General features: G+C 54.8%; 4 protein-coding genes across 11 annotated transcripts in view; 3 read left to right on the top strand and 1 right to left on the bottom strand.

Annotated features, from left to right (window-relative positions):
- Positions 1 to 2,776, top strand: part of SIK3 (SIK family kinase 3) — a 249,774-nt gene extending 246,998 nt beyond the window's left edge. For all 7 annotated transcript variants that reach the window (XM_060103060.1, XM_060103058.1, XM_060103056.1 and 4 more), the window contains one exon: positions 579 to 2,776. The gene's annotated coding sequence lies outside the window, so the exon portion shown is untranslated. The remainder of the gene's footprint in view (positions 1 to 578) is intronic.
- A 5,979-nt stretch (positions 2,777 to 8,755) lies between these two features.
- On the top strand, positions 8,756 to 10,756 carry APOA1 (apolipoprotein A1). The gene is made up of 4 exons (XM_060104653.1): positions 8,756 to 8,850; positions 9,056 to 9,118; positions 9,301 to 9,454; positions 10,061 to 10,756. Exons 2-4 carry the CDS (start codon positions 9,076 to 9,078, stop codon positions 10,659 to 10,661), a joined length of 798 nt encoding a protein of 265 aa, XP_059960636.1. The 5' UTR covers positions 8,756 to 8,850; positions 9,056 to 9,075; the 3' UTR covers positions 10,662 to 10,756.
- A 2,492-nt stretch (positions 10,757 to 13,248) lies between these two features.
- Positions 13,249 to 14,815, bottom strand: APOC3 (apolipoprotein C3). Its single transcript, XM_060105361.1, has 3 exons — positions 14,722 to 14,815; positions 14,433 to 14,556; positions 13,249 to 13,369 (listed from the first exon to the last, which is right to left on the bottom strand). The coding sequence occupies exons 1-3, from the start codon at positions 14,774 to 14,776 to the stop codon at positions 13,249 to 13,251; spliced, it is 300 nt and encodes a 99-aa protein (XP_059961344.1). The 5' UTR covers positions 14,777 to 14,815.
- Positions 14,816 to 20,022: 5,207 nt separating this feature from the next.
- Positions 20,023 to 22,408, top strand: APOA4 (apolipoprotein A4). 2 transcript variants are annotated; one of them, XM_060105116.1, is made up of 4 exons: positions 20,023 to 20,071; positions 20,436 to 20,562; positions 21,358 to 22,273; positions 22,358 to 22,408. In XM_060105116.1, exons 1-4 carry the CDS (start codon positions 20,023 to 20,025, stop codon positions 22,406 to 22,408), a joined length of 1,143 nt encoding a protein of 380 aa, XP_059961099.1. The 2 variants fall into 2 exon arrangements, with proteins under 2 accessions (XP_059961099.1, XP_059961098.1); XM_060105115.1 differs by having other exon boundaries at positions 22,352 to 22,408.
- The last annotated feature ends 1,499 nt before the right edge of the window (positions 22,409 to 23,907 follow it).

Genomic DNA, 23,907 nt, shown 5'->3' with positions numbered 1-23,907 from the left:
TCCCATCAAGGTCTTACCTCCCTGTTCCTTCCTTAAGCACTGTGCTAGTTGTTCGGAGGGTGGGTGCTGGCCATAGCCCCTTGGTTGAATTATGGGGGATAAGATGTGATACAGGAGCCATAGCCTCCACAGAGTAAGTGAACTTAGGGCTTCAGAGGACAGACGGGACCTCTGGCCAGGGTAATGGCAAAGGAGGTGGCCCTTGAACTCAGTCCTGAAGGATGAAATTCAGCAAGAACACATGGCCAGCCAGATTTTGTTAAGGCTGTGCTGCAAGTGGCAAAATATTCCAGAAATGTGTGGTCAGAGGCCAGTGGTAGAAAATGGGTAAACAGTCCAGTCTGGCTGGAGTAACGCGTAAACGCACACAGCAGGTAGTATCGGTTCTGTCTTTGAAAATTCATTGACAGAAAAGACTTGATGAAAGTTAAGCCATCTGGCAAATCCATACTAGGCAGAACTCTTTAAATATCTGAGGTAAAGTGCACCTATGTTTTTCTTCTTTTTTAAGTTTTCAGTGGAATATATGAGTCTCTCTCTTTTGAAACTAATTCTCTGTGTCTGCTGCTCTGTTGCAGGTTTATGTACCGCGCGGGAATGAAAAGGTTGACTTTAAACCAACAGTATCTAGCAGCATTGCGCCAAGTTGCCATTGTGTTTCCCTCCACCCAGAATGTCGGCTCCTTTCCTTACATTTGGTTCATCAGCGTGCTGTTCTTTTGGGTTCTGAGGGGGGTTTTGTCACGTTCGCCTGTATGACCAAGTCACCAAGGAAATAAACAGGAAATCCATGTTCGCCACCTTTCGTGAAAGTGTATTTGGTGTATTTGAGTTGGTGGTTTGGTTTGGTTTTGGTTTGGATTATTTTTGATTGTTTTTTTTGTAAGTATGTTTTCTTTTGGAGGTGATTTTCTTTCTTTTTTTCTTTCTTCCTTTCCTTTTTTTGAGACAGAAGAGCAAAGCAGTTAGTGTACGGTGGCCAGGGGCACAGAGCCACTCCCCTCCCTGGCCTCCGTCCACAGAGCGCCCTCCAGTCCCTGCACTGCTCTTCCGCGGGAGCAGAGGCTAGAGGGTAACGTCCTCTGGAATGCTAGCAGCTGGAGAAAGAGACAGAGGAAGGGATGACAGCCTTTGGCTCTTGGAGAGCAAAAAGAGAAACCCCAAGCCTGGAACCTGGAGAGGTCTTTGCTGCTGGGATCCACTGAAAAACATGTCTGGCCCAGCCAAGGTCATATGAGAATGTTAGCACGGAGGCTGCGAGTGGCCTGGCGTTGATGGGTTGCCAGTTAGAACATCTGTTTGGTGTGTAACTCGGCTCCCCTCTCACAACCTGGAAAGTTGGTTGCCTTTATCATCCTGCTGGTTCTACCCATGGACTGAACACCCGACAGTGGTACACTATGCTTTTGTGTCACCTTTTATTCTCATTTTATATTGTGCTATAACAAGGATTGTTGCTCCATATATATATATATATATATATATATATATATATATGGGTGTATACGTATACATCCATATATACATATATATAATGCTTTTCCTTTTCAGCCTCTTTGTCACAGGCAAGAATAACAGGAGGTTGTCTTGGGTCCTGCCTCTCTCCTAACTTCTCCTTCTCCCTGGGCATCCTCAGCCCCTATTTTAATTCTTTATCATGTAGGAATTGTTTTTGGTAAATGTTGATATTATTGTTATTATTATTGTTATTATTATTATTAATAAATAAAAACAAAAGGAATTTTTGTTTAAAAGAGAAATGTTTAACCAGATTCTGTTCTATTTGAATTGTGACTTGCACCTTTTGTTCAAAGTATTTTATTTAGACCTTGTAATTGTGAACAGTTCTCACTCGTGCCAGTGACAGATGTAGTGGTCTCCTTTCCCCCAGCTGAAGCAGTGCATATGCAATAGCTATTATTTGTGTCATTATCTTTCTTTTTCTTCACTGTTAGAAACCAAAGTCTTCTCTGCTGGCTGGGGGCTGACAGAGGATCTGGGTTATCGCCTTCTGATCTTCAAAACAAGGAAGAGGTGTTAAATATTCTGACTCTTGATCCATTTTGCTGGGAAAGCAGAGTAAAAGGTCCCCCGGCCCCTCCTCCTCTTTCACCCTGAATTTGCACAGAAGAAAGCGGGTTCCCAGCATGGCCACCCTGGTGTTGCTGACAGGATCCGCACGCAGCTTGTCCTTCTCACTGATGTTGGCAGCTCAGCTCCTGGACCCAGTATCCCTCGAGTGGGTTTCTGCAGTGCAAGAGCCTTTCTTGGGACCTCTCCGTGTCTCCTTGGTCCCCAGATCCCCTCCACTTGGTGGGGCCACCAGCTGCTCACCTTCTGGAAGCAACCGAGATAGCCCAGACAGCCACTGTTGACTTCTCCGGGCTTGTTGCAGTTCCCATGCTGGCCTCCCACCACGTGCTCAGCCTGTTCCGTTCACAGTGCTGATGGACCGAGCAGATTGCCGCCCCCCTGCGACCACCCAGACGAAAGCCAGTGAGCCTATTAACCGTGCCATCTTGCGAACTACACTTTTAAAAAATCATTGCTTTGTATTGTAGTGACCAATATGCGCAGTATATGTTGAATGTATATGAACATACTCTCCTATTTCTGTTCTTTGAAAATGTCAGAGTATTTTTTTCTTTCTCATTTATGTTGAACTAAAAAAGGATTAAAAATCTCCAGACCCAAGTTGCAGTAAGACCTTTAGTCGTTTCTTGGTGGGCACTTACAACTTAGTAACTTGGTTGGACAGTAGGGGATTGTGCAAATAAACACCTGATTATGATCTTACGCTGATATGTTTCTTGCCTTGTGGTTTGGAGTCTAGTTGGGAGAAACGCTCAGGCTGGAAGCTGGAATGCTGGAGGCTGAGGGCGTGTAGTGTGGGGCTTTGAGCAGTGCTTTATCTCACCCCGCCTTGCGAGACGAGCATTCTCTAGAAGCCTGAACTCGGCTCCACGCTGGGTCGTCAGGCACCTGGCTTGGACTCTGGCCCCTCCAAAGGGAATGTTAAGAGTTTGCTGGGTCAAGTGGAAAACATTCCTTGAGAGCGTACTTTCGAAGGAGTAAAAGGAGGACCTCAAAAGAGTTGGCACAGGCTGGGGCCGTTATGGGGTGACCTCAGTCAGCCCAGTGATACGATCAACTATAAGTGTTAGGATGGAAGGGGACTTTTGCTGTAGTTTCCCCCCTTTTTCCATGGCTGGACTCCAGAGGGCAGGGTAGAATTTCTAGCAGGGTCCCAGCCACGGCTGACAGATAGCTGATGGAAGGCCCTTCTATGAAGAAAGATTACAAAAGCTGGAAATACTGAGTTTATAGGAAGAAGAGGGAGAGGAGGGAGTCCATGGTGGACTAGAAAGTTGCTGTGGGACTGTTTAGAACAGAAAAAAAGCCTTCTCAAGAAGGGCCTTCTAGGGCTTCCCTGGTGGCGCAGTGGTTGAGAGTCTGCCTGCCGATGCAGGGGACACGGGTTCGTGCCCGGTCCGGGAAGATCCCACATGCCACGGAGTGGCTGGGCCCGTGAGCCATGGCCACTGAGCCTGCGTGTCCGGAGCCTGTGCTCCGCAACGGGAGAGGCCACAACAGTGAGAGGCCCACGTATCCGCCCCCCCCAAAAAAAGAAGGGTCTTCTAGAAATCATCTGAGTGTATACACACGCCCTCGGAAGGCTGGGAGTGTCTCTGAAACCAAACAGCGATAAACCCAGATGCCTTCCAAAGATTTGTAAGAACCTTTTACGGGAGGTGCCACACCCTCCTGAATGCAGCCTGGATGCCTTTGAGATGAGCTCAGGGCCCTCAGGGCCCTGCCTCCTGGATACAGGCCCTGAGGTCTGAGCTCTAGAAGATGGAAGCCCTGCTGACAGATCCTTACTTACCTCTCTGACTTTGTGGGAGCCCCCAGCCGTTCCACCGGCACAGATCAAGAATTCGGAAGACTGGCGTGCCTCCAAGGAGCCAGACGTCTGCTCCTGTGGCCTCATCGCCCAGGCGGGAGGACAGGAGAGAATCTTGGTTGGTTACAGTGCCCTGCCCTGGGTCTAAATTGGGATCTATCACCAGGAGCTGCAACGAAATTGCCAGATAGCGAATGGGGTGATGGGGTCTCCTCCCCTGATCAATCCAAACCTTCCTAACTTCAAGCCTCCCCTCCCGACCTGCACCATGTGTTTTCCCAGTCAATGTTCTGAGCAGGGCCCGTGATACAGGGCCAAACGCTCCAGATTCCTGTGTCCCCTCTCCAGGCCCACTCCTTCAGGTGACCCTCTGCCTCCCTGGTGACCCTTCCTTTGGTTCCTTGAGCAAATATTTGCCGAGTGTCTGTTATGTGCCAGGCCTAGCAGGGGACAGAGTCCTCCCAATGCAGACTGACCAGTACAACGTTGAGACATCAATTGTGAAATGAGTGGCCAGTCATTCTGAGCAAAATCCACTCCTGTAGCCAGCCAGCCAGCCACACTCCCACACCTGTCAGGGGACCCACTTCAGACACGGTCACTCTGGAGACTCCCCAGATCGGGGAAGAGGGTGGTAGGACTGCGGGCCTGCATCGGTAGGCCCTGCACCCACCAAACAGCTAGTCCAATCCGGGCACTTGGCGCCTCTGACAATGACTGGCTGGACCCCAAGTCTGGTTCTGAGATGCGCTCTGTTTGCTATTGGTGGTGGTTTTCCCATAGGTCTCTGTCCAGAAAGACTCGCTTCTCCAAAATATTAGTAACGAGAGTTTGGGCTGGCTTAAGCCAAATATCTTACAATGAGATGGAGTAGACACACTAATGAATAAGTATATTTAAAAAGGAAGCTTCTGGCTCGATAAGATGCTATCAAACAAGGGCTCTGGGAGTCGGGGGTCCGGCTGCTGTTGGCTGACAAGCAGCCATCAAAGAGCCAGAAGCCAAGCCCCCTGATTCCCTTCCTGCCAGCACCGAACACTTAACGGCTGAAGGACGCAGGGCGGCTCTTAGCAGCTCTCAGCTGCAGCCTTCTCACAGACACCACAAGGAGAATATCTGGCCTGCTGGCCTTAAAGGGACAAACTGAGTTCATCGTGAAACTGCTTTGGCCACTAAAGAACTGTGCAGATGTCAAACACTAGGTTTGCTCTCATCATTTCAGTAGTGAACCAAAGAGCAGGGCAAAACAGTGTCCAACTGGTAAGCTTCTGAGGCCCCCTGTATGCTGGCTAGGAGGATCTCTACCGCCCCCCTCCCCAAGAGGAAGGAGCCTCATCCTGAGACACCCCTGAGCTGCCCCAGCTGGGGACCAGCCTCCCTCCGACTCTAGACAACAGGCAGGGAGCTGGCCAAGTGGCGGCCTCCCTCTCCGCTGAGCCCACAGAGCCTTGGCGGTGGGTCAGTCTTTCATCTCAGCATCTGCACGTCAAGGCCACGCAGAGAAAATGTGATTCCTCGCCGTCCCCCACTTCTGCCACCAGAAACAGAGGTCATAGCTCTGGTCTGACAGTGCAAGTGTGCCCAGTGGGAGCAGGGGGGCAGAATGGCAGAAATTGGGACTCTGGGCCACAGAATAGTTACTGTTTACTAAGTGCCAGGTCCCTTTCAGTTTTGCCGTGCATGTTCACATTTAGTGCTTAACACGACATAAATTTATTATCTACAGGTCTGGAGGTCAAAAGTCCAAAATAGGTCACACTAGTCTTAAAGCATGAAGTCAGCAGAGCTGTATTCTTCCTGGAGGCTCTAGGGAAACTCTGCTTCTTTGGCTCTTCCAGCTTCTAGAGGCTGCCCGCATTCTTTGGCTCATGGCCCCCTTCCAGCAACCACATCACTCCAACCTCTGCTTCTGCCCTCCCACCTTCTTCTCCAACTCTCCCTCTCCTGCCTCCCTCTTGTGTATTTAAGGACCCTTGTGATGGCATGGGCCCACCCGGATAACCCAGGATAGCTGCCCCACCTCAAAGTCCTTATAATCACATCTGCAAAGTCCCTTTTGCCATGTAAGGGAACAGTCACAGGTTCCAGAGAGTAGGACATGGACATGTTTGGGGGAGGAGCTTATCCTGCCTGCCCTGCGTGCTACCCCTACGATAACTCTAGGCGATGCATGTTCTGTCATTATCTTCACTTAACAGATAAGAGACTGAGGTGAGGTGGAAGGAAGGTCTGGACTAGCCCAGGTCATACAGCTAACAAGTGACAGAGCTGGGATTGAAACCTAAGGTGCTCCAGCTCCAAAGCTTTCCCCTCTGAGGAGAAAGGCATGAGGCTGGCTAGAGTGGGAGAGGCCTGGAGCCCCGCCACTCCGGGATCTGGCAGACGGCAGTCCCCGGCTGGGTTTTAGAACATCAGGGAGTTTCCTGGGGAGGTGGTACAGAGCACATTTCTGCCCTGGGTCCTCAGTCCAGAGACCTGGGTTCTAAGTCCAGCCCTGCCTCTAACTCCCTGGGACACCAGGGACACTGGGCAAATTCCTCCACTCTTCAGTTTCCTCATCTGAAGATGGTGGGTGGGGAGAGGCTGCTCTCAAAATTCCTCTCGGCCTGCACGTTCACAGGTTCTATGACCGGGGCCCTGTAGGTGACTTGGTGTTGGGGGTTCGCACACCTTCCAGGAGAAGCCTTACAAAATGGCTCTGCAAACACCAACAAGCACACAGTACTGATTTACACGATTTCCCTGGGTTCGTCCTCCAACCACCCCCATTCTCATCTTCATTTTACTGATAGGAAACCAAGGCTCAGGGAGATTACATAACTGGCTCACGATCCTCCTCCAGGACTTTGCACACTGAAGGCAAAGATGAAATAAGAACCTAGGCTCCTGCCACTAGCAGTCCAGAGGTCTTTCCCTGACACCAGCCATCCCTAAGGGCTGGTGTCCATTCTCACCTGTGTGGGATCCAAGATCAATATGAACAATGCTGGGACTTCCCTGGTGGTGCAGTGGTTAAGAATCCACCTGCCAACCTAAGTGTCCACGGACAGATGAATGGATAAGGAAGATGTGGCACATATATACAATGGAATATTACTCAGCCATAAAAGGAAACGAAATTGAGTTATTTGTAGTGATGTGGATGGATCTAGAATCCGTCCTACAGAGTAAAGTATGTCAGAAAGAGAAAAACAAATACCATATGCTAACACATATATATGAAATCTAAAGAAAAGAAAATGGTTCTGAAGAACCTAGGGTTAGGACAGGAATAAAGACACAGACATAGAGAATGGACTTGAGGACACGGGGAGGGGGAAGGGTAAGCTGGGACAAAGTGAGAGAGTGGCATGGACATATATACACTACCAAATGTAAAACAGACAGCTAGTGGGAAGCAGCCACATAGCACAGGGAGATCACCTCTGTGCTTTGTGTCCACCTAGAGGGGTGGGATAGGGAAGGTGGGAGGGAGACGCTAGAGGGAAGGGATATGGGGATATATGTATACGTATAGCTGACTCACTTTGTTATACAGCAGAAACTAACACACCATTGTAAAGCAATTATACTCCAATAAAGATGTGAAAAAGAAAAGAAAAGAAAAGAAATTAAATTAAATTAAAAGAAAAAAAAAAAGAATCCACCTGCCAATGCAGGGGACATGGGTTTGAACACTGGTCTGGGAAGATCCCACATGCTGCGGAGCAACTAAGTCCATGTGCCACAACTACTGAGCCTGCGCTCTAGAGCCCGCGCACCACAACTACTGGAGCCCGCGCACCACAACTACTGAAGCCTGCGCACCTAGAGCCCGTGCTCCACAACAAAAGAAGCCACCGCAATGAGAAGCCCACACCCCACAACGAAGAGTAGCCCCGCTCGCCGCAACTAGAGAAAGCCCCGTGCGCAGCAACGAAGACCCAATGCAGCCAAAAAGTAATTAATTAATTAATTTAAAATAGTAACAATGCAAAGATCTATGTACCCCATTTCAGCAACTGTCCTTTATTCTGAGGTTATGCTCTTTTGGGGTTTTTTTTTTTTTTTTTTTTGAATTTCTGAATTTTATTTTATTTATTTTTTTATACAGCAGGTTCTTATTAGTTACCCATTTAATACATATTCGTATATATATGTCAATCCCAATCTCCCAGTTCATCCCACCGGATGGTAAGGTTAGGGCCAGGTGGGGCTCAGCGGTGGGTAAGATTTTTAACATGACAAAATGGAAAGTTGACAGCTCTGTGTTGGTCTTTAGAATTTGTTTGGAAATGTTAGAGGTTTCTGACATCTCAGAGTCTGGAAGCCACTAAGCACTGTCCTGTCTCTCTCCCCAGGCAGCATCCTAGCACAGGGCTCCCTTTGCTTTTGGATCTGGGAGGTCTGCAAGGGCCTGGAGAGGGGCGACGACGAGGAGATGCAACAGTACTGGTGGAGGCACCGCCGTCTGCTGCCTTTGTGAGGCGGGGGCAGGGTGGAGGTGAGAGCGTCTCCCTGGAATGCGAGGGGACAGCGCGGGAGGACACCGCCTGAGTGGAGGAGTCCCAGCCATCGCTGGCAGCTCGTGTGTTTTTCTTCCTTCCTCCCACTGCCTGCTGCACTGGCACAATGCACAATGGCCGGCACGCAGCCCCGACCGAGGAGAAGGGCCGGGTGCAGCCGACCCAGACTCTGGGGACCCGCAAGGCTGCACCCACTCCCTCCCACCCCTGCCTGAACCCTTGATCCCTGGCCCGGCAGCCCTCACAGTTTCCTGTTTGCCTGCTCTATTTGCCCGGCCCCAGGGACAGAGCTGATCCTTGAACTCTGAGTTCCACATCGCCAGGACCAGTGAGCGGCGGCAAGGCCTGGGCTGGCCTTATCAGCCTCCCAGCCCATCCCCTGCCTGGTCACATAAATAGGCTGGGGGAGAGCCGGCTATTCAGAGACTGCTGGCCATTGAGGTAAGTGCTGCAACCTGCTTCCCCCAGCTCTAGGCACTGGAGGCTCAGGCTTTGGGATCCTGGTTCCAGCCTCTGCCCCATGCTGGGGCTCTGGACACCTGGCCCTCTCCTACCCTGTGCCCCGCCTCCTCCTCCCGGGCTACAGTGAGATGGGGTGCGTGGGCTCCTTCAAGCCCCACTCAGCCGGGCCCGTCTTCTCCTCCAGGTCATCCACGTCCCTTCAGGATGAAAGCGGTGGTGCTGACCTGCGCTGTGCTCTTCCTCACCGGTAGGTGCCCCCAACCTAGGGAGCTGACCGTCGGGGGGCGACTTCTCTCTGAACCGCTGTGGTCCACCCTCCTGGGCACGGGGAGCAGAACTTCTCCCTCACCCCCTTGTCCCCTACCTAGCATTTCAGCTCAGATCCCGGCCCAGAGCTGGCCTGATCTGGGTCTCCCCTCCCACCTCCAGGGAGCCAGGCTCGGCATTTCTGGCAGCAAGATGACCCCCAGTCATCCTGGGATCGGGTGAAGGATTTTGCCACCGTGTACGTGGATGCAGTCAAAGACAGTGGCAGAGACTATGTGGCCCAATTTGAAGCCTCCGCTGTGGGAAAACAGCTCAAGTAAGGACCCTGCCTGGGGGCCTGGGGCAGGGGTAGGGGGTGCTGGTGCTGGGGTTGGAGAGGCCTGTGGGAAGGAGCAGCCACCTGCTATTTGATGGGCTCCATAGAAGACGTGGATGGAAGACAGAAGTGGGATCCCCACGCAGGGCCACAGCCCCCAGCAGGGGGCAGACCAGTGCTGCCGGGTCAGCAGTCACGGCACCGCGCTCCGCCCGCAGGTGCAACAAGCCCCTTCCTGTTCTTAACTCCCTCCTTGGCTCCGGCCAGCAACCGGATGGCTGTCTTCAGAGAGGACAATGGGCTGGAAGGGTGGAGGTCCTTAAAAGGCCCGGCTTTGGGGACAGACAGGACTGGGTACCCAAACCAGCTGTGTCTCTTTCTAGCTTCTCTGTCCATCTGGTCAGTGGGATGCAGTGGGAGTGGGGGGGGGGGTGAGATAATGGATGGGAGAAGCCAGGCTGAGGGTCTGCCCCCAGCTACCGCACCTTCAGGGACAGGTATGTCCAGGTGTCACCCCAGGTAAGCGGGGGCGCTGGGCTGCAGCTCCGGGGGGCACCGGGGTGCCTGGGAGGCCTGCCCTGAGCCTTCCTCTCTCTCCCCCCTCAGCCTGAAACTCCTGGACAACTGGGACACCCTGACCAGCACGTTTGCCAAAATGCGCGAACAGCTGGGCCCGGTGACCCAGGAGTTCTGGGACAACCTGGAAAAGGAGACAGAGTCGCTGAGGCAGGAGATGAAAAAGGACCTGGAGGAGGTGAAGCAGAAGGTGCAGCCCTACCTGGACGAATTCCAGAAGAAGTGGCAGGAGGAGCTGCAGATCTACCGCCAGAAGGTGGCGCCGCTGGGCGAGGAGTTGCGCGAGGGCGCGCGCCAGAAGGTGCAGGAGCTGCAGGACAAGCTGACCCCGCTGGCCGAGGAGATGCGCGACCGGGCGCGCGCCCACGTGGAGACCCTGCGGCAGCAGCTGGCGCCCTACAGCGAAGACCTGCGCCAGCGCATGGCCGCCCGCTTCGAGGCGCTCAAGGAGAGCGGCGGCAGCCTGGCCGAGTACCACGCCAAGGCCAGCGAGCAGCTGAGAGCGCTGGGCGAGAAGGCCAAGCCTGCGCTGGAGGACCTCCGCCAGGGCCTGATGCCCGTGCTGGAGAGCCTCAAGGTCAGCATCCTGGCCGCCATCGACGAGGCCTCCAAGAAGCTGAATGCCCAATGAGATGCTTTGGGCTCCCCTCGCCAGCAGTTCAGTTTCTTAGAATAAACATTTTCGGAGCGGGAAGGGTGTGATGGGTTGTATGTGTTTTTGAAGCTTCGGTGATGACTTTTAAACAATAAAGAGTTCTCCAAAAGCCAAGAAATTCTCTTTGGGGAGAATGAGGTTGGGGGTGGGGTGGGGGGAGTGACACTGGAGGGGACTCCAGGGGGGCGTGGCCAGAGGGCAGGGACACCTGTTGATTTCCCACCGGAGTCATCAGCTCTGAACTGGGGCCTCTCAGGGTCTTAATGCTGGAGGACCTGCTTGGTTGGGGGGCTCAAGAGTGGGGACAGAAAGGAAATAATAGAGGACCAGGCAAAGCGACAGGTAATCCAACACAAGTGCCCTGAAAGGGCCTCAAGCAAGAAGTAGTGGCTTTGCTGGGAGAAGTGGGTTCCCTGTCCCCAGCGTTTCCCGTGGGCAGAGGACAGGAGCCTCCCCCAGCCCTCCTACTCTAGGGCAGGTGAGGCCGACGGACCGCAACGAGCCACTGGAACTTGAAGGCTTTGGGCAGGTTCAAATGAAGGGCTTGGCACTTGCTCCTCCATCCTTTATTAATGCAAAAAATACTTTAACAAACACATCCCTTTTCCTTTTTCACAAGGGCCTCGTGCCATTCCTCACACTCCCACCCTGCCCGGAAACAGCCGCTGTTTCCTCGGGCTCAGCTGTGCCAGCCCCATCCTTGGGGCTCCAGCCCTGCCAGCCCCTCTTTTTCTGGCCTGAGTCAGAAAAATAATCACCACCTCTCGCAGGTAACTAGCACATTTTAATCTCCAAAGTGTTTTCATATCCATCATCTTACTGCATCCTTCCCCAGATCCTGGGTAGACTGCCATGAAATCGATGGTATGGCTACGGAAGCTGGAGCTTGGAGATGTGAAGTCACTTCCGGGGTTGAAGGGCGGGGCGGTCTAGATTGCCCCTTTTAGACCTACGTGCTCCTGAGCATCCATGATTATTAAAAAGAAAAAAATAAGTTTGTGGCCAGGCATTCAAGTTCATATGGACTTGAGTGTTTACAGCCGGCCCCTCTTCACACTCGGGTATGCACACCCCCATGTGCATGCTTGTGGCTTCACAGACCTGCAAAGATCTGGGCAGTGCATTCGCGGAGCCTCCCCTTCCCTCTCCCCTCAGGGCCTTTTGCCCTGGTGCTGGAAAATCTACCCCTCCTCTACCTCCAGTGTATCTTAACGGCTCTTGGATAAAGGAGTGGGCTTTTTTAGTTCCTAACCATCCTGAGCTACAATAGGCGTCAAGCCCAGATTTGGGTGAGAACATTTTCCAGGTGTGGGTGCTGGGATCCCTGGCCAAGTGGGCCCAAAGAGAAGCCCAGGTGGACTTCCAAAGAGAGAGCAGACGTCTCCCAGTGAGGCTGGATGTCCTGACACCACCAAGATCTGTCAAGGAGCCTTTGACACCTGGCATGGGAGTAACGAAGGCTTTTTCTGTGTCAGCTGAGCAGAATGTGGACAGCTGTCCTGGGCTTGAGGTCCAGCTCTGCTGTTTGCTGACTCAGTGACATTGGGCATGTGCCTTCACCTTTCTGAGCCTCAGTCTTGTCATTGGAAGAGTGGGGGGCTGCTCAAGTAGTCTGTAGTTCTGGAATTCTCTGACGTGAACATCTGTTGGGTAGTGGGGACACAAGGGGCGCAGCCTGTGTTGGGTGACCTTGGGTTCCTCCTTAGTTCCCAGGACACTGGCCCCTCCCCCACTCCAATCCTGGTCCCAAGGGGACAATCAGCTCAGCCTGTCGTGACAATGGCAGCCATTTACCAGGTGCCTTTGATGTCCCAGGTGCTGTGCACTGTCTCCTTTCCTTCATTCATTCTCAACAAACCTACAGTGGATGGGGTATCATTGTACCCACTTTACAGATAAGAGACGGAGGCTGATATGAAGTGATAGAGTCAGGACTAGAGCCCAGATGTATCTACTTTAACTACTGCCCCCTCGGCCTCCTTCCCTCAAACGTGGTTGAGAGGGCCAGGTGCCCGGTCGGGGCAAGTCAACTCCAGAATTTTGATGATCACACCCAGTCTCAATTCTGATGATGACATAAAATGCCAGGCGCAGGGCCTGGCACAGAGCACACACTCAAGACATGTTACACAGCACTTGACAGTTTATCAAAGTCTTGCCAAACCTAGCATCCCCTTTGCTCCTCCACGCAAACCTGTGGAGGCAGGCAGGGTAGGTAGGGTCATTCCTACCTTACCCCACGCAGCTGCTAAGAGGTGGGTGTGACAGCAGCCCCAGGCTTGCCTGAGTGGGAGTCAGTCCTGAACCCACGCACGGAAGAGCCCCGGCCCATTCCCGCGCCCAAACATACATGGCACGTGTGGGACATCCCACTCATGGCAGCTTCTTGTCCAGCTTTATTGGAAGGACAGCACACCCAGGGGGTGGGCCAGGTCTGGGGTGGGGTGGGAGGGCACTGAGAATGTCGTCCCTTTCAAGCGACCTTTGGGGGCAGCCCTGGGAGACTGCAGGACCCAAGGAACTGGCAGGATGGATGGGCAGGTGGACTTGGGGTACCGAGATCTCAGACGGCCTCAGGTGAAGGCGGTGTGGGGTTCGGGGCAGAATCCCAGAATTCAGAGAACTTGCCCTTGAACGTGCTCCAGTAGTCTTTGAGGGAGCTGAAGCTGTCGGTCACCCAGCCTCTGAGGGTCAAATCAGTGAGGGGAACAAACAGGGTGGGGATGAGAGCAGGTCTCTAGGCAGTGGCAACCATGGGGCTCCCACCATATCCCCACTGCTCCTCCCAGCACCTTCTCAACTCCACCCAGCAATGCTCCAAGACCTCAGGCAGGGACCCCCTACAGCTGCCACCCCAGGAAAAGACACCGAAGGTGATGATGGGACCCCCAGCACAAGCCAAATCCGAGTTTCTCCAGGTGGGGGCAGACCTTTGTGCCACGTGGGTCTGAAGCAAGCTGGAGAGGAGTGATTGAGTGGGGAGATGTGTAAGGTCAGGACTGCCGTTCTAGTCTAGGCAAATGAGACGCCCTAGAATTGTACATCCCCGTGGCTCTGAGCGGGCCGGGGCCGGGAGAAGCAGTCTCTCATTTAGAAAATCGTCAGAGGGTTGATTAGCTGCATGAAATGGGGCAGGTCACTTGGTAAAGTGAGCCTTGGTTTTCTCATCTGCAGAATGGGGAAAATAATACCCACTCCACAGCGGGTTCTGAGGACTAAAAATGTTGGTGAACGCCTCTGCTATGGAAATGCCGGCCAATGCGGGTGAAGAGGAGGCGGGGAAGGGGGCTGGGGAGAGCAGAGGGCTAGTGGGCGGGGCAGGGTGGGAGAGGAAGGACCGGCTTCTGCTCACACGGGCCCCAGGGCTTGGAACAAGGCAGAGACACATGCACGCACGCACGCACACACGCACGCACACACACAGAGAGACACACACAAACACCCCGGGCTGAAATTGGGTCAGGTGGAGCCAAACTTAGAGCCAGACTATCAGAAAAGGAAAATGGAAGTGAAGGCTGAACGGCCTTCCTCAGAGCCACGCGGGGCACGGAGGGAGAAAGGAGGGAAGACAAAGGGATAAGAGGCGGGGTTTGGTGCCCTCTCCCTGCGAGCGAGCCTGTTTTACAGACAGAAAGGCTCAGAGAGGCGCAGGTCCTTGGTGGCCATGGGAAAGCCACAGCCCTCCTCCTGGGTTCTCACCAAGTCAGGGGCAGGTGGGGGGCCGGGGGCAGGGAAGGGAGGGCGTACCTGGCCTGCTGGGCCACTTGGGACTCCTGCACGCTGGTCAGTGCATCCTTGGCAGTCTTGGTGGCCTGCTTCATGTAGTCCTGCATTTTGCCCAGAAGGGAGGCATCGTCTGCCTCGGAAGCTTCTGTGAGGAGAGTGGGGCTGAGTGGGGTCGATCAGCCTCTGGGGAGCCCTTGGCTCCTGCCCAGCCACTCATCGGGGCCCGGCATCCCCAAGCCGCCTGCCAAGGGTCCTCCAGGCAGATAGCGGCCCATTCCCCACCCCCAGCCCAGTCCCACCAGCTGCTTACGGGCAGAGGCCAGGAGCGCCAGGAGGGCAGCAACGAGGAGGACCCGGGGCTGCATGGCACCTTTGTTCCTGCAGGGAAGTGTCCTGTGAGGGGTACCCCACATCCCCCCACTGCCGCTGAGCCCTCCCTGGGGAGACGCAGTGGCCCCTAAAGTAGGACCTGAGCTGGGTCAGGCCAGGAGGAGGAAGGGCCTGTTCCCGTCCTAGTATGGGGGAGGCTAAGGGCTTTCAGATAGGGTACTTGGGGGACCCAGGCCAGAGAGAGGGAGGAGTGGCATGGAGCAGAAACCCCACCAGACCGGGAATCAAGACACCTGGGTTCTGGCCAGGTTTCTGCCACTAAAATGCTGTGTGACTCTGGGTAGCTTTCTGTACCCTCCAGACCTCCGATTTTCTGCCTGGGGTAGGACTGGGGTGTCTAAGGCTTCTTCCAGTCCTAAGCGTGCAGAATGCATGGAAAATGGAGCCAGTGCCAGCCCCAGCTCTGCCACTACGCTCTATGTAGCTTTGGGCCAGTGACCTTCCCCCACGGACCTCGGTTTCCCCAGAATGCCTTGGGGAGGGGACGCTCATCGAGCCCTAAGGCTTCCTCGGTTCTAGCAGGCTCTTCTCCAGGCTTTGCAGGCTGGGCTGGGCAGGGACCCCCGTCTGGCCCTCCCCATCCTGCTCTCCTTCTCCTCCTCCTCCTCCTCCCCCCAGGGGGCATTACCTGGAGCAGCTGCTTCTTGGGATGAACTGAGTAAGCAGGCAAGAGGGTTCTGACCTGTTTTATATTGTCCCCAGGGCAGCGGGCACTGAGGGCCCAGGGAGCCGGGCAAAGGTCACCTGCTGATCAATCTAGACCAGGGCCTGAGAGAGGGTAGCCAGAGGCAGTCAGACCTGCTGGGAGTTGGGAAATCTCTAGAAAGCTACAGGTGCCCATGCTGCTCTCTGCTCCCCCTGTAGCCCAGGTGGGCTCAGGACCTGCGGGTGGCTTGGGCCTGGGGAGACCCCATTCCTCCTAGCAGCCTGGCTCCCCAGGGAGAGGCTGGCGAAATGGGAGAAGGGATTAGAGGACAAACCTCAGCCCTCCACACTTGGTTTCCAGGTCCTTCCCACCCCTCCACCCCCCAGCCCCAAGCCCTGACAACAGCCTGCAAGGGGTGTGGGTGAGGGGGATGGGCTGTTTCAGACTCGGGAACAACTCAGCGGGTCGGGATGGGGTGCCTAGAGTGAAGTCACAGAAGACCTATGGGCAGAGGCTTGTGCGGGGAGGGGGGACACAGTTGAGGGCACACAGCCACCTCCCCAGCATCTCCATCTCTGGGCTTCAGTCCCTGTGCTGCTTACCCAGAAGCCTCCTTGAGCTGATCCCAGAGCAGGGGGTGGTGGGAGAAGGTCAAAGGCCGCTCTGAGTCCCAGGCCTTTATCCTACCATCCCCTCCTCCTCACCTTGCCCTCTGGACCCACTGATAACATTCCCTGGGACAGGATCCAGGCTCATGGTTGGGGCCCTCCCCAAACTGCGGCAGCTGGGATTGAGTCCCAGCGCTGAGCACTCTCACCTCAGGCTTCAGCTTCCTCAGCTTGGAAATAACGGCCCTCATAGTCCCCTGGCTGGCTAGGCAACTGGAAGGAACCAAGGTTGTGGTGAGGCTGGTCTGGTGGGGAGAGGGGCCAGATGAGCTCTACAGGGGCAGTCAGCTGTCCAGGAAGGGCCTGGGCCCTTCTCAGGGTGAGGTGTCCCTTGGGTTCACACTGGGAGCTGTAGCCTGGATGGCAGGATCAGGGGCCTTTGTCTTCTGGATGTGAAGACGTCAGAGCCAAGAAATTCTAGGCTTAAATGATGACTTTGGCACTTACTCATATGACCCAGGGCCAGAGATCTAACACCTCAGTGCCTCGATGTTCTCCTCTGTAAAATGGGGCTAGAATACCAATATGCCAGAATCGTGGTGAAATGTAAATGAGATATGTACAAAGCAGCTGGTTCATGGAGGGGGCTTCATAAATCTTTCTCCCTTTCTCCCAAACACCTTGTCCTTCCCTAGACAGCATAGTCTGAAGGTGGGAGGAACCTCCAATGTAGAAGTAGAGCGTTTGACAGGCGGCCATTTTCTCAGGAGGAAGTAACTAAACCCACAGTGTGAAATCACAGGCCTGAGAAAGTGACCTGGCTCTACCCTCAGAATTCTTTATCTGTGGCTGAGACTTGAAGTTTCTCCATACAGATTCATTCCTTTGACTTAGACCTCGTTATCTGCTAAAATACAAATAGATTCCTGTGAAGTAGACATTATTAACCCCATTTTACAGGTAAGAAACCTAAGGCAGGGCCAGAGGCATACCCAAGTACCCATAGCCCATCATTGGCAGAGCTGGGAACCAGAATCCAGGTCTTCAAATAGCCACACTGGTACCAAACCCTTTGGAGAGATGAGACCCTTGGAGATTTGTGTCACTCACTCATCAGTCAATCCGTTTCAGACCCTGAGTACAGATTTTGGTGGTGGGTGGGGAGGAAAGGAAGGTGATTAGGAGTTCACGGAAGGCTTTGAACATTGGGGAAGGTAGAGGGCAACTGTGTCCACTTCCCTCTTCTGTTCTGGCCTGTTCCTTGGCCCCAGAGGTGAGGGCCACCCTGGGAGTCCAGGTTCCAGGCTGGGCTGGGGCAGGCTAGAATGGGCTGGCTGGAGCCCTTGGACCTGTTTCCTCCAGCTCTCTTTCCATGCGTGTGGAGGGTCTGGAGGAGGCTGTGTTCTCTCTCCTGCTCGGCAATGGGCCACTGATCCCAGGGAGGTCAGAAGACGCTGGCAGAGAGACCCAGCGGTGAGGTGCCGAGCTGGGTAGAGAACCTGGGTGTGCGGGCCCATGCAGCTGGGTTGCGACATGCCATGGGGCCTGGGACCTTAACTCCTTCAAAGGGCTTGGCGCCTTTTTGTGCCTGTATCCCTCCCAGCAGCTCCAGCTGGGTCTCGGTAGGGCTATCTCAGTAAGGGTCTTATCGGTGGCCCAGACTAGGCCACCTCTCCCCGCCTTCTTCTCTCCCTCCCCACGACCATGGCTCCCCTGGAATGAGGAGACTGCTCCAGGCTTGGCCCCCAGACCATAACTGGTGGTGGGAGAAGGAGGGGTGGTGGGGAGAAGGCCCGACCTGCTGGGGCCAAAAATGGTCCTCTGGGGTTGGATTGACTCTGCTTCCACTTGTGTCCGAGTGAGGCTTAGCACATGAGCCTCTGTGACCCATGCCCCTTCCACAAGGCTGGACTGGGCAGTGCTGATTCAGCCCTGCCAGCCAGAAGCCCACTGCTCAGACTGTCAGTCCAGGAGGCCAAACTCAACTGTCCCTGGTGACTCATTGCCCTCCTCACCTCTGGCCTGGAGGGGGGAAGGGATGGGGCACTGACCTTTGCATCCAGCCCAGGCTGGACTGTGCCTGATTCGGGAGTGTTGCACGGAGGTAAAGCTTTCAGGGGTAAAACATGGCTCATGCTTGATGAGCACTCACTCTGCTCCAGGCACCATTCCCAGCATTACTCAGATTATTATCTCCCTGGCTCCCCAGGAGGCGGGTACTATTCTACGCCCTGCTGAGGCAGACGGGGCTCAGAGAGGTTAAGAGACTCACCCAAGATCACACAGTCAGTACGTGGGGAGCCCACACGCAAACCCAGGGCGTCCGACTCCAGCACCGGAACCCTTAATAACTACTGTGAGATGGCACGGGCTTCTCCAGAAAGGAGGAGCTCCCTGATGCTGGAAGTGACCCTGGGTGGTGTGGGCCACTGCTGGGTAGTGGGGACTCTGCAGAAGGGGTGCAAGCATCAGAAAGCCTTCTAGCTGCCTTCCATCCCACGATACATCAAGCCACTTCTGGTATATGAAAAAATGGAGACATGGAAGTCAGGGTTAGCACAACTGTGGTCTATTCCAATGGCAGACGACTGGAAGCCCATCTACGTGCCGGGCACTGCGGTCACAGAGGACAGCCAACAGCGCGATACGATGGATCTCATCTCATAGTCTCTCACGGTGACGTGTGTGGTCCAGCAGAGGGGCCCAAGCTGACCAGGCTGTGTCGCCTTCTTGGTGGATATCTTCCTGTGTGTGATCTCATTTGGAGAGAACCTTGGAAGCCCAAGTAGAAGATCTCCTGGACACCACCACCATTCCCATCATCCCCTGCTGAGAGGCCCTGTGAGAGCCTCAGGTCCTGTGATTCTTCACAAGCTGACTGCTCCCACCCAGGGGGTGTGGCTGGAGAGGTGGGCAGACATCAGGCCTCGGGCCAGCCCACCCCTCACCCTGCATCATGCCTGCCTGATGACCCCCGGAGGGCTGGGTCTAACTCTGCCACTCTCAGTGGAGCAGCAAGCACTCTACTGTATTCCCTGCCTTGATCCAAATCAGGAAAATAGTAATATTATTATTAACAACAATAACAACGAATTTTTAGTGCTTACTCTGTCAGGCACTATACTACTCACTTCACCAGCAATATCTCATTTAATATACCCAACAACCCCATTTTTCAAAGGAGAAACTGAGGCTCAGGGCTAGGCCAAGTTGAATCACTAGACCAAGGTGACACACTTGGTAGTGATGGGACATGAAGCACACTTACAGTTAACACCTTCAACACGGGACAGCCCCCAACTCCACCCATCTTCCCAAAGGCTTGCAGGGGTCCCCTGCTCCTGGGTGCACCTTGACCAGAGCCCTGGATCTCAGCTCGCCGCCCGCACCTGTGGCCCTGGATGTCCCAATCCAGAGTCTGGTGCTCTGAGATGGAGTCCGGGTCTGGGGATGTAGGAGTGTGGGGGGGCCACTCCTCACTGGAGCAGACAGAGGAGCTGTGAACTTTGCCTCCCCATCACCCCCACCAAGCCTGGCACAGACTTAGAGCTGCCACAGGGCCTCTGGGTTATCAGTCCCAGGCTCAGGTGTTCCCTAGGCCTCGTTTCTTCCCCAGCTCATGCCCCCCACCCATCCTCCCTTCAATGCTGGGTGGGGCAAGTGCACAGAGCAGCTGCTTCTGACTGCTGCCCGGGCTCCAGTCTGCCGTCAGCTTCCACGTTGCCTCAGGGTCACAAAAGTCCAAGAGGCCTCCTGGGAATGTGTCACCTTCCAGCGTGGAGTCACAATGGGGAGGAAGGCGGGGAGTGCAGCCCGGTGGGGATTTAAATGTCTGGCTGGCTCTGAGCTTCAATCAGTTCGAACAGCAGCATAGGTGAGCTGCCTGAGAACCTCTCCTTTGGCCCCTCTGAATCCAGGAAGGATCCAGTGCAGTAAGAGACTTTTCCAGCCCAGCAAGGAGCCCAGGATGTTCCTGAAGGCTGTGGTCCTGAGCCTGGCCCTGGTGGCTGTCACCGGTGAGTAGGAGCTGCCTTTGGATGGGACTTTCAGGCAGGACCCATCTGTTGCATCAGCCAGGGAAGGGTGGAGAGTCTGGGGCCAAGGTAAGAGGACAGTTCCGAGTGCCTGTCAGCCCACAGCTGGATGCAGGCGGCTGCCCCATTGCCACCCGGCTCACAGGAGCTAGTCCATTCACAGTGGTGGGCCCCCTGGCATTGGTGCTATACCCGTTTTACATACCCCCGTGGCTTCCAACTAGCCAAGCGTAGAGAAGGAAATCAGGGGCTGGGCTCCCCCCATCATCCGGTCTGCAGCTCAAGGTTGGTGCAGAGGGGCAGGGGAGGAGACAGGTCCTCATGAATTGCTCTGTTTTCCACCCAGGTGCCCAGGCGGAGGTCAATGCCGACCAGGTGGCCACTGTGATTTGGGACTACTTCAGCCAGCTGAGCAACAATGCCAAGAAGGCTGTGGAACATCTCCAGAAGTCTGAGCTCACCCAGCAGCTCAAGTAAGAGGGGCAGAGCTTGCAAGGTGGAGCTTCTTAAAGGCCATGCAATGAGTGGGCAAGGGCTGAAATCAGAGGCAGGAGACCTGAGCTTAGGATACCCACTGCCCTGCCACCAACTCACTGCTGACCCAAGGTCTCCAGACCTGGGATCCACATATACAAACAGAAAAGTTGGGCTGAATAATCCCTGCTTTAACTTTCTAGAGCATGACGAATGGCCACATCTTAGTATTGAGGCTTGCAGAAGAAAGGAAGGGAAAGAAATGTCATGTGAGCTGGCTTCTAATACATTCCAGAAGAACAAGCCTCTGTGAAATCATGGGAAGGGCGGTGGGGATACTTGGCAAGCTTCTGAGGGTGGGCACATGGCAGGGAAGCAGCACCTGGTGTAGCTAAAAGATGCTGGAAGAGGTCCAGAACATAACATTCTACTAGAGAATGTGATCTCTGTCACAGCACACCTGGGCTGGGCTCAGAGTCCACACTTTTTACTTTACAGGTAAGCAGAGGAAAGCAAACTGCTCCAGCTCACATGATAGGTAGATACTGCGACTCAAGCTCAGGGGGAGATTCAGAGATACAAGTTCAATGTTAATACCTTAGTCTATTACATCCATTTGCTCAAATCATGATCCACCATAGGGAAGGCCACAGGGAGAAGATGGGTGAACTCAGTACCCTGCACACTCACCTGTCCTAGGCAGGTGTGTGTAAGGTGAGTGCTATGTAAGGAGTCAAGGTCCTGGCATGGAGTGCCAAGCATAACGGTGCCCCCCTTGTGTCCTTCCGCCCCAGCACCCTCTTCCAAGACAAACTTGGGGAAGTGAACACCTACACGGATGACCTGCAGAAGAAGCTGGTGCCCTTTGCCATGGAGCTGCACGAACGCCTGACCGAAGACTCAGAGAAGCTGAAGGAGGAGATCCGGAAAGAGCTGGAGGAGCTGCGGGCCCGGCTGCTGCCCCACGCCAGCGAGGTGAGCCAGCAGATCGGGGCCAACATGCGCCAGCTGCGACAGCGCCTGGAGCCCTACGCGGAGGAGCTGCGCGCGCAGGTCAACGCCCAGACCCAGCAGCTGCAGCGCCAGTTGACGCCGTACGCCCAGCGCATGGAGGCGGTGCTGAGGCAGAACATGGACAACCTGCAGGCCTCGCTGGCGCCCTACGCTGACGAGCTCAAGGCCAAGATCGACAAGAACGTGGAGGAGCTCAAGGCGCGCCTCACGCCCTACGCCGACGAGCTCAAGGCCAAGATCGACCAGAACGTGGAGGAGCTGCGCCTCAGCCTGGCCCCCTACGCGCAGGACGTCCAGGGGAAGCTCAGCCACCAGCTCGAGGGCCTGTCCTTCCAGATGAAGAAGCACGCCGAGGAGCTGAAGGCCAAGATCTCGGGCAGCGCGGAGGAGCTGCGGCAGAAGCTGGTGCCCGTGGCCGAGAGCGTGCGCGGCAATCTGAAGGGCAACGCCCCGGAGCTGCAGAAGTCGCTGGCCGAGCTGAGCAGCCACCTGGACCAGCAGGTGGAGAAATTCCGCCACACCGTGGGGTCCTACGGCGAGACCTTCAACAGAGCTATGGTGCAGCAGGTGGAGGGGCTCAGGCAGAAGCTGGGCCCCCTGGCGGGGGATGTGGAACACCACCTGAGCTTCCTGGAGAAGGACCTGCGGGACAAAGTCAACACCTTCTTCAACACCCTCAAGGAGGAAGAGATCCAGGCCCCCGCCCTCCCCTCAACCCTCAAGGAGGAAGAGATCCAGGCCCCCGCCCTCACCTCCACCCTCAAGGAGGAAGAGATCCAGGCCCCCGCCCTCACCGCCCAGGAGCAGATGCCGGCCCCTTTGGAGGGCTGAGCTGCCCCACCACTGACACCTGCCCTGCCCTGCCCCCTGTCTGTCTGTCTGTCCCAAAGCAGTTCTGGTACAAACCCGTGGATACCTGTCCAGTGGAAGGTGACACTACCTCTCACTACTCAATAAAGCTGCTGAGAAGCTAGCCCAGTCTGGTTACAATGTGAATCCTTGGTGTTGCAGGGCCTGAGGTGAGAGCTTGGCAAAGCTTAGCAGGGGCTGCCAGGGGCTGCTTAGAGGGACACGGAGGGCTGGGAGGTGCGATGGGGGGAGGGGGGAGGGCAGGGTGTGCTGAGAGAGGTGTGGGGATAGCTCTAAGGGGGAGGTGGCTAAAGATGTCACGTGTTATCCAAAGATGAAATATGCAACCCATTTCTATTCACTTAGCCAACAAGTGTCTTCAATTAAGTACATTCACCTCATTGTGCAACCATCACTACCATCCATCTCCAGAACCTTTTCGTCTTCCCAACTGAAACGCTATGCCCATTAAACAGTAACTTTCCCCAGGTCCTCGGCAACCACTACTTTCCGTCTCAGTGAGTTTGCCTCCTCTAGATATTTCTTGTATGTGGAATCATAGACACCAGGCAATGAGCGAAATAGCTTTTGTGGAGCATCTGTCTGACAATGTGCTTCACTCTGAGAGGGCCACCGAGGTAGTCAGGACATGGTCTTTGGCTTTGGAGAGCTCACGGCACAGTGGGAGAGACTGTCCCTCCTGGCATAAGCTCTTTTGTGCCTTTCACCTGACTTGTTTATGTGAATTTTGATTTATTCTACCCCATCCCGTCACACTTCCATTATATCGATTCATGCTTATTTCAGAAATTTCTTGACTGCTAAACCCATGGTCTCCAGAGTTGAGGAATGCGGCCTAGAGAGCTGGCGGAGTCCTGGGAGGTGGGGAGGAGCAGGTGCCCATGGGGCCCTAGTGAGCTGTGCCCTGGAGCCTCCCGCAAAGGGGCCTGTCGGTCTGGGGCCCGGGTTGCCAACTGCTGGGGCAGGGGGCAGGGGAAGAGAGGAGTCGGGCCCTGAGCAGTCTCATCAGCACAGCCAGCTGTGGACAGCTGCTGCAGCCTCGGAGGTGGGCTATCCCCCCACCCTCAGAGGCTCACAGACCCTCCCCAGGAGGGAGCCCCAGAGAAGGGCCAGTTCAAGCCTTTGTCCCAAATGACTTGACCTCCCAGCTGTTAGCTCTGACCCCAGGTCTCCAAGTCTAGCCCGGCACCCCTTTCCTTCCCAGAATGGGAGTACAGGGCTTTCAAGGGAAAGACACCAAGGGACAACAGGGAGTAAAAGAGGAAGCTACCCCCTGCCCCACACCCCAAGATCATGGCCTATAAGGAACGACCAGTGGCAGAAGCTTCTAGAAGTTTTTTTTTTTTTTTTTTTTCCTTTTTGCGGTATGTGGGCCTCTCACTGTTGTGGCCTCTCCCGTTGCGGAGCACAGGCTCCGGATGCGCAGGCCCAGCGGCCATGGCTCACGGGCCCAGCCGCTC

This window comes from Mesoplodon densirostris, chromosome 7 (genome assembly GCF_025265405.1).
Source record: "Mesoplodon densirostris isolate mMesDen1 chromosome 7, mMesDen1 primary haplotype, whole genome shotgun sequence".
Classification (NCBI taxonomy): domain Eukaryota; kingdom Metazoa; phylum Chordata; class Mammalia; order Artiodactyla; family Ziphiidae; genus Mesoplodon; species Mesoplodon densirostris.
This window is presented reverse-complemented; position numbering and strand designations above follow the sequence as displayed.